The sequence below is a fragment of the Frankliniella occidentalis genome, unplaced genomic scaffold, assembly GCF_000697945.3.
Source record: "Frankliniella occidentalis isolate FOCC.00 unplaced genomic scaffold, Focc_3.1 Scaffold59, whole genome shotgun sequence".
NCBI lineage: Eukaryota > Metazoa > Arthropoda > Insecta > Thysanoptera > Thripidae > Frankliniella > Frankliniella occidentalis.
The window spans coordinates 1090868-1099773 of NW_026267189.1; the positions used below are offsets into that span (position 1 = coordinate 1090868).

General features: G+C 42.4%; 4 protein-coding genes across 4 annotated transcripts in view; 2 read left to right on the forward strand and 2 right to left on the reverse strand.

Annotated features, from left to right (window-relative positions):
• LOC113216735 (adhesion G-protein coupled receptor G2-like) overlaps positions 1–3344 on the forward strand; it is a 4514-nt gene extending 1170 nt beyond the window's left edge. Inside the window, exons 2-5 of the mRNA XM_052267797.1 lie at positions 679–941; positions 1669–1928; positions 2367–2603; positions 2820–3344. Of these exons, the coding sequence (XP_052123757.1) occupies positions 679–941; positions 1669–1928; positions 2367–2603; positions 2820–2999 (940 nt within the window). The 3' untranslated portion in view covers positions 3000–3344. The remainder of the gene's footprint in view (positions 1–678; positions 942–1668; positions 1929–2366; positions 2604–2819) is intronic.
• LOC113216739 (eukaryotic translation initiation factor 3 subunit I) lies at positions 3113–5364 on the reverse strand. Its single transcript, XM_026436555.2, has 6 exons — positions 5204–5364; positions 4509–4755; positions 4277–4429; positions 4059–4186; positions 3774–3974; positions 3113–3685 (listed from the first exon to the last, which is right to left on the reverse strand). Exons 1-6 carry the CDS (start codon positions 5204–5206, stop codon positions 3437–3439), a joined length of 981 nt encoding a protein of 326 aa, XP_026292340.1. The 5' UTR covers positions 5207–5364; the 3' UTR covers positions 3113–3436.
• Positions 5365–5514: 150 nt separating this feature from the next.
• Positions 5515–7632, forward strand: LOC113216738 (putative protein MSS51 homolog, mitochondrial). Its single transcript, XM_026436554.2, has one exon. It carries the CDS (start codon positions 5859–5861, stop codon positions 7209–7211), a length of 1353 nt encoding a protein of 450 aa, XP_026292339.1. The 5' UTR covers positions 5515–5858; the 3' UTR covers positions 7212–7632.
• Positions 7611–8906, reverse strand: part of LOC113216736 (sodium-coupled neutral amino acid transporter 9 homolog) — a gene marked incomplete at its 5' end in the record, with an annotated part of 12603 nt that continues 11307 nt past the window's right edge. Inside the window, 2 exon segments of the mRNA XM_052267796.1 lie at positions 7611–8507; positions 8591–8829. Of these exon segments, the coding sequence (XP_052123756.1) occupies positions 8333–8507; positions 8591–8829 (414 nt within the window). The 3' untranslated portion in view covers positions 7611–8332.

An 8906-nucleotide genomic window follows, 5' to 3' on the forward strand; every position in this document is an offset into this window, starting at 1 on the left:
TGTTTATTTCAGTTCAAAGTGAAGGTGGACTGACCTATCCCAACCGTGGCGTGCGCCCTGTCTGTGCCTTCTGAATAGAGCCCCCCCCCCCCCTTAAAATATCATTGAATAGACCTAAACAGAGCGAATCGTTCTAATAAATAAAGTCCTACTTTAAAATTTTGATACGGAATTTTTTAAAAAAAATAATCAAAAGAAATACAGAACAGCACACCCGAGCCGAGTCACGGTTGAATTTTCGCGGGGTTGTGGATGTTGGAGACAACATTACCCCACCAAAATTTTGCAGTTTGGAGCTTGCTTTATTTGTTGTATTTTGTAGTACCATCCCCAATCTGAGTATTTTATGGGTCTATACTCCTGGGGTCACCTATAGTAATGTTCTGTTTCTTCATTAGTAGGAAAAATCAAATTGTGACTTGGTTTAAATTTTCAAGCTTGCCATGTTGGCCCGACAGGATTTGGATGGCCCCCCTAGCAGATAGGCAACCCCTGCTTACACTCGAGCACAGCCTTCATAGCACTGTGTTCCCCCCCGTGCTGCCCAGCCGGCGCGGGCTGTGGCGCCTCTCGACTTTGCGTCCTGGTGGTGACATATGGCGTGGCGGTGCGTGGCGCGGGCCGGCGCAGCGCAGCGCATGGGGGGTAGTACCTCGATGACCTTTTGACCTGGACCAGGTGCGGCGAGCACCGCTGGGGGCGGGTCCTGGTGCAGCTCTGCCTGTCGCTCATCCTGCTGCACGTCACCTTCTTCGCGAGCAACTTCAAGGGCACGCTTCCGCCCGCCGGCTGCATCGCCGTCGCCATCCTGGTGCACACGTTCCTCCTGTCGTCCTTCTGCTGGATGCTCGTCGAGGCCCTAGTCCTCTACCAGATGCTCATCACCGTCTTCGCGTCCGGCAACACCAAGTTCTTCCTGAAGCGCTTCATCTTCGCCTGGGGTAAGTGTAGCGCCAAGTGTCTATACTGACATTTGACGTGCGCAACAACAACTGGCACACGGTTGCACATGTCGTCGAAAACTGACAGGTGTTTAGCTGCGGATTTGAGTACTTGCAAGTGTTTGACTAAAATGTTAAACTCATCGAAATGTGTGCAAATGTCAGGGTAGTGTTCCGGATCGTATAACAACATTTTCCTTTAAAAAAATTAAGTAAAATTTTGAGGGAAACTGCCGTACTTGACGACTAAACTATTGGCGCTGCAATTGGACAATCATGTTTTCCCATCGAATTTCGTTGACTGGGGTAGATTACGGTATCTAATCGCCGAATCTCGCCTGGGTTCGCGTGGAATCGTTCGGCGTTGCAATCGACGGCGATAAACCGGGAAATGTTGAAGAGTTAAGCGACCGCATAGGCGCGCACCCGGATCTACCCCAATAAGTTGCACGAAAAAGTCAAGCAAAGTAAGAAATGCTTATCTTTGCACTGACGGCTCCCACCCACGCGGAAGAGAAATGATGCTGTTTAGCTAAAAGTTAAGCCATGTTAGCTATACATAGCTCAATTTTACATAAATTAGCTATCTAGCTAAAAATTTTGAGGTGTTACTAAAAATTTGGCTTCATATCTAAAAATAGCAAAATTGTTAGCTACATAGCTACATAAATTAGTTTTCCCCTATTTGGCTACTGTTTGGCTGTAGCTAACATTTTTTCCCGCCCAGGCACCCCCGTGTTGATAGTGACGGTGTGCGGCGCGGTCGACCCCACCTACTACATGGACACGCACTCGGACTACTGCGTCGTGTCCGGCATCAACGCGGCGCAGCACGCACTGGTCACCCTGCTGCCGTGCTTCGTCATTCTCCTCACCAACTGCTTCATCTTCATCCGGCTGGCGGTGGTGCTGCTGCGGCTCCGGCGGCCGGCGGGGCTGGGGCTCGCGACCGGCCAGCAGGAGCCGCCGCGCGTCACCTGGGCGCAGGTGAGCAGCGTCACCGTGAGCGGTGAGCGTGCGCGCGGCGGGGTAGGGGGTGTCCGTCATAGTGCAAGAGAGACGGCGAGAGAGTGGCTCTCTATCCATCTCGCACTCGAGGCGACCGCGACATGCACGGTGAGACCGCTTACCTGACTTTCAGGAGGCTTTTCTTCAGATTCGGGTAAGTTACCTGAATGTGGCAATTTTCTCGTATCTTTATCCGTTTTGGCTGGATTCAGGTCGCTTACCTGAAAACATCAGGAGCCCGAGGCTCCCTCCGGACCAGGTTTTAAGGTAAGCTACAGGTACGGATAGCGACACCTGAAAATTGTCACAGTCAGGTAAACCTGCCTTGAAAAACCGTACTCGAAAGTCAGGTAAAAGCGGTTTCACCTGGTCGTGAGCACGGCGTGGGCCTAACCTGGGTCGGGCCTTCCCCCTCAGATCCGGAGCGTCATCGGGACCGCCTTCCTGCTCGGCGTCACGTGGATCCTGTCGCCGCTGGCGCCCGCCGGCGTCACCATGCAGCTCGCCTCGTCGGCGCTCAACAGCTTCCAGGGCGTGGCCATCTTCGTGTCCAGGGTGCTGACGCACCCCGAGGCCGGCCGCGCCCTGCGCAAGCGCCTGCTCCCCAAGCCCGAGCTGCGCACCACGAGCGCCTCCTACTCGGTCAGCGACAAGGTGAGCGGCCGCGACGGGAACACCTCCACGCAGCCCAGGCACCGCCACCGGCAATATTTCTTCTACTGACCGCTGGGGGTGGCTGCGGGGGCTGGAACTGAAAAGAGGATCTCATCACGCAATCTCCCTGTTATTTTGTTGATTTTATTTTTATTTTAATTGGTCTTGTTTTAGTTTTGGATAATGTTTTTTTGATCTTTTTTTTTTAACAATAAGAATGCGTCATGGTTCCGTATGCGCTGGAGTGTCACTAGTGGGTCGGTAGCATCCCCTCTGCCACCCAAGGAGCCAGTGTTCTCGCGCCGCTACTTTCCCTGGTGCGGCTCGTGGCAAAAGTGCATTCCCACATCTCGGAGCAGCAGCCAGAATGCCATCACATCGGAAACGTTGGAATGACACAGCTTGAACCGGAAAGATGCAAGAGCCTGTGAGATGAATCTCGAAAGTTAGGCTTGCCGTATTTGGGGTGAGCAAATAGTTGTCTCCTATATTGAATGAGAAAGCTTAACTAGTTTTATTCATTTTATTTTTTTTATCTATATATATAAATCCTACCTAACAGTATCGGAAAAACAGTAAATCAATGTAATTTGAACACTAGGGTGTAGCACGTTGCACCTTTGTTGTTGCTTTTCTTTCAGACAACTGCTTTACAGCCTAGCACATATTTCATGATCTGTATATTGTATGAAGCAATTGATTGCTTCTGAATAAGTTCAGAGAATACATTTGTAAAAAGTAGTTTGACGGTGACAAGTTTATTGAACAAATACTTCTAATGACGGCACGTGGAGCGAAATCCCCTTCCCCAAATCAGCAAAATGAAAATTGAGTTAAAAATCAAATTGGTACTCATAATATGAAGGATCAAAGGTATGAACTCTGGTGAAACCATCCTCTCCTCCACTGGCGTAACTCTTTCCATCAGGGTGAAATGCTAACGAATTAATGGGTCCAAAGTGACCCTTGACACGTCCAAACTCCTCTTCAAATACTAAATGGAAGAACCGAGCATCGAACTTTCCGACGCGGGTTGATGTTGTTGTGACTTCCATAGCTTCTTGACCACCACCCAACACAACCTGCAAAAAAACAAAATAATAATAATAATTTATTAGCTACCTGATAAGATAATTCATACAGTGTGATCGTAGCCCAGCTAACACTTACATGGTCCATAATAGGGGAAAGTGCAGCACTATTGACAGGTCGCTCAGTTTTGTACGTCTTAAGTAATTCAAGGGTATCTGTGTCAAATAACTTGGCTGTGCAATCCTTGGAGGCAGAAATGAATTGTGTGCCATCTTTACTGAACTGCAGGTCATTGATGGAGCCAGAGTGATCCATCACAGAATGAACTTCCTTTCCCATCTGAAAAATAATTGACACATATATAATCTGAACTAAGAATAAAGACATTACAGATAACACGATAATCAGGCCATGGATCCTCACCTTCAGATCCCACATAGTGATTTTTCCATTTTCATGGCCCGAGATTACAGTTTCATCCAAAGGTCCCCACAAGATTGAGGTAACTTTTGGTCCATCAACAGGTATCCTCATAATGGGATCTTGGTGCTCTGAAAACAAATTACAACAATTTCATTGACAAAAATAAAACGTATGGCAAAGAAGATTATAAGGTTGAGACAAATTGAAGGTGAACATACCAAGTGAAGCATCAGCATTTCTTACATCAATGATGTAAATTTCACAATTAAATTTCATTTGTTTGTCAGTGGACATTACAGCAGTGTTTGCTGAGTAACTGAATGCACATGTTCTCACAGATGAACCAGTTGTTACCTTGCCAATTTCCTTACCTGAATGAAAGAACAAACATTAAACTATGCCACAGTGACAAAAAAATGGACACTACAAATAAAGGCAGACAAATATTACCATTGCTCACATCCCACAGACGCATTGAGTTGTCACCAGCTCCGGTCAGAAATCTGGTTGTTTCCCAGTTAACATCTAAGCACCAGACGACTCCCTGATGTCCTAGATAGGAGCCCAACCGCTCGCCATTGAGAGAAAACCAAACATTGGGAGCATTATCCTTGGCTGATGAAAATAGAAGGTCTCCATCTCGGTTGTACTTGATTTGAGTGATGGCCCTCTCGTGGCCTTGAAGCATTAAAGGTTTCTGCAAAGCAGAAATAAGACATTACACAATGTGTTACAGAGTTTCTACCGTTTGAAGTACACAATTGAGAACAACATACAAGATTGGAGGCAATGAAACTAAAAACAAAAAGTGACACTAGACTGTTTGATAAGTAATTATTGTTAATATGAGGTACGTATGATAAGTAAAATGACTAAAGCAAAGAGAACAGATTGATCAAAGAAGACCCATAACCTCCAAAGCCGAATTGCGTAAACTATTCTGTGAACAGAAGACCAGTACAATAACTATCATTGAATAATATGCGAAAATACGCAAATCAAGCATTCAAGTATCCTACAAATTTAAGATTAAATTTCAACAATCACTAACTAATAACAAAATATAACCTAAAAGCTACAATAAGCCGACACAATCCAACTAGTCAATTTAGAAGAAAAATATAATTAGACGTTGAACTACTTGCCATATTTGAAGTTTGTTTTATAGGCCGTTGTTAAATACACATGGAGCACCCGAAGGAACTTGACAAATTCTTCCAAATTGTCCAGAAGTCAAAGACGTCACGGACAGCGCACCGACATGTGTTATGCCAAGCCTTGAAGAGATTCCGCGAGATCGCAGCACCGGTGCCAAAGCAGCCAGGAGCGGGGCCGAACACTGAATTCCCTTCTTTCACTCTTAAAACGCGCATTTAATTAAGCATTGAAAACGTTCGTTTCGATTCATAAGTCATCTAATTTGCGAAAAATAGTTGGTTTCCAACTTTTTGGATGGTTATTGAAGACTGCTAATACTTTAATCAGGGAAAAATCTACCCATTTGTGAGATATTTTTTCATGAAAGGCTTGGCTGCCAATAAGCGCCGGAGTGGTTTCTGCTGGCTCTCCACCCGGCCGGAAATTTGTTGTTGTCGCCGGTTTTAGCACAAATTTCGTCCTGGCCGACCGAAGTGCAGATTTTCGCTTGAAGTTCTGGGACCAGTCGTGAAGTGGCATTCAATTTTGGCTGAAGGACATTCTAGATATGCATGGAATATGTGCAAGCACCCTTTGATTGCGGCATCGTGTGTGTTCCCCTTAACCCTTTCAACTGTGTGATTGTTGGTGGCTAGCTGTACGATGGCAGAAGTCGCTGGCTGTTCTCAAGCGGATGCTGATAAACAGGGATTGAAGCACCTGTCCTTCTTCTATGCCACGGTCTGCGCTGTCTGTGACGATCCTTGTCTATCGGAAGATGGTCTGTCCACACTCAAAGCCTGTGGCGGTTGCCATCTCATTTTCTACTGCGGAGCTGATCATCAGAAGGAGCACTGGAAATTCCATAAAGAAATCTGCTTAATTGTACGAGCCACCTCCAAAAAATTAGGAGCAAACAAGATTAGGGGTTACCGTATTAATGATGATCTCGAAGAAAGAAATGATATGTTCACAGAGAATGCTTTCGGTTTTAATACGTATCGATATTATCTGTATTTCAATGTTCAGAAAAAGATACGACGAGCTCTCTCAACAGCAGAGTCTCGAATGATACTGTATCCAAGAATGTGCAACATATGCTTTTCTAATGATGTTAAACAGCTTCAAGTGTGTGCCAAATGTCTTTGTGTATCATATTGTTCAAAAGACCACAAGGAAAAGGACAAAGAAAGGCATTCTAAAGATTGCTCTGAGCTCCGAGTGTGTTTTGAAATTGACAAGTCTCTTTTAGAGGCTGTTGGGTTTGGAGACATTCCTTTTTCAGATCCTGTGTCTTGTGATTTTCCTGGAAGTCCTTCATGTCTTGAAGATATCAAGAACTATTCTGAATCATTATTACAAAACTTGGGAACTATTGAGGGGCGTGTCCTGACAGATATAATGTCCGCTCCTATGACCATAGTACAATTGTTGTATTCATTGGATTTAGCTTCTAAATCATCTTTGTCAATTGAAATTGTTGGAGCAGGAGGATTTGAGATGCAGTATTTTGAGAAGTGGGAACAACTGCTGCACTGGTTACCTGTAGTGAATACTTTAAGTTTAACATTTGTGGGACCTGATGTTGAAGGCCAGTTAGGCTGTATGAACCTATGCGAGTTGTGCGTCTCTAGAAAAGTGGATTTAAAAATAGTGTGCTCAACTGAATTTTATCATGATTTTATCAACATCCACAGCAGACCTGATTTAATAGTAGCATTTAATGCTGGATTTACAGAAAATATACAATGCAAAATTAAGGACACTTGGAAGAATTCCATCCCTGAGATGATAAAACGGAATTGTCCAATCCTTGTTACTTCCTATACTCATAAAGAGTCTAAAAGTGATCTTAACAGGGTTCAATCTCTTGTTAAAAATGCAAATGTGCTCATGGATTGCCAGAAAAATATTTTCTCTGCTAGTAAACCACTTCAAGATTGGGAATTGCATGATGATGAAACAATTCCCCAAGTGTATTACAGAAACTACTACCTGTTTGTTGTTAAAGCATAACTTATAAGTTATTGTGCATGTGATAATAGACGTAACTCTGTTTTTCATTCATCTTGCCATGCTATTCTGTTTTTAGCCTTGTTCATACAGTGGTAATGGTCTTATCGAGTTTGAAGTAAAACAGCAATGGATTTTCTAACAGTCATTCAGATTTCTGTTGATTGGTCGCTTTAATTACCTTTAATATCTAGTCATTTTTATTTCACCTAATTGGATTTTTATTGTAAAATGGTCTCTCTGATGAAATATTTGCATAATAATGAAGGTTTTTCTATCATTTTTGATTTGTTTTGTAAGTTATTTAGGATGGGTGTTCCTTGGATGAATGAAAAGCATTCTGATAATTTTTATCTGTGTTGTGTAAGATCATTTTCTATGGTTTTAAGTGCATCCAGAAAATAAAGTCTTCTCAGAACTGCTATATTTTGTATTAAGTCTTAATTTATATTTATACTCCTTACAAAACTAAGCACATATTTTTAAAATTAACACAGTCATATGTTTAAAAGCATGATTGATATTCATCTGTCTGGAATACAAAGAATAGCAGAAATCTAGGTGTCAAAATGTAGAACACAATTGGAACTTTGTGGCCGTACAATAAATTAAATTCTTCCCAGAATCAGACAAATACATTGTCAAAGGACATTAATGCTAAGAGATTCAGTCATGTGACAATACTTCTAATTTTCTTATTTATCTTGGTGCTTCAAAATAACATGGAATTGTTCAGAATACATTTTTGGCAGTGAATGTGGTCTTGAAAACAATTTGAAATGTATGAAGGTATCTCATTGCAATTAGCAACCCTACTAGTACCATAGTATCACAGTTAAAATGTGTTTAGTATTAATTCCTTAGAGTTAATCTCAAAGTACTCCAAAATAACCTTAATTGCCATAATGCTGGTGGTGTCAAGTCAAACTGGTTACATTTAAAATTGTCAATTGAAGCAAAACATGTACAGCTCATGACTTGAATGAATGAAACCTCTCAACATCAGCAATTAAAAATTATTCATATAATACACAGGAGTAAAGCATTGTCAATCTGCTACTATTTAAAAGAAATCACAGTCATAAGCAGCAAAAGACCGATCTTTTGAAGCTTGTCAATTAATCCTAGTCGTCAGACACAAAAAATTGTGCTATTAAGTTGGCCATTCCGATTACTGGAATAATCATATGAAGGGAAGTTGTCAACTTGGTAAGCTTTCCTTGACGTTGAAGAGAAGCAAGGTGTAGTAGAACTGGCAATAGAAATATGTACACCAAACCACTAATGGCTCCAGTGAACCTGTTGGAGATAAAACAAAATATTTTAACAATGGTTAAATCTCGCAAACCAATATTGAAATTTACATCTTTACTGATTCATACCTGATGATAGTTCCAAATCGTGGTAAGTAAATAGCAAAGAGAATGCACACAACAATAAAAATAGCATTAATCATCAATACTGGAAGACGGCCAGGCCAGCTGCGACCCAAAAACATCGTGCATATCTGACTTCTGAGCATAAATGCTACAAGAGGGAAGACAGTCACCAATTGGAAGAATAAAAATGCTCTTGCTGCTACAGTCATAGGATCCCAGGATTCAAAATTATTGAGAAGGTTCTGAAAGGTAAAGAAATTATTTACGGTATGAGTTAATGAGTCTTAAATTTCAAAAGTTTTAAATAAGCATTTAAAAT

What these genes read in the sequence shown, in the direction of transcription:
- LOC113216739 (XM_026436555.2), bottom strand. An exon ending in TCTGTGGGATGTGAGCAATG is followed by an intron (nt 4,430 to 4,508) that starts GTAATATTTGTC and finishes TCTTTCATTCAG; the next exon opens with GTAAGGAAATTGGCAAGGTA. An exon ending in AAATGCTGATGCTTCACTTG is followed by an intron (nt 4,187 to 4,276) that starts GTATGTTCACCT and finishes ATTTGTTTTCAG; the next exon opens with AGCACCAAGATCCCATTATG.
- LOC113216738 (XM_026436554.2), top strand. Translation starts at nt 5,859, where the DNA reads ATGGCAGAAGTCGCTGGCTGTTCTCAAGCGGATGCTGATAAACAGGGA.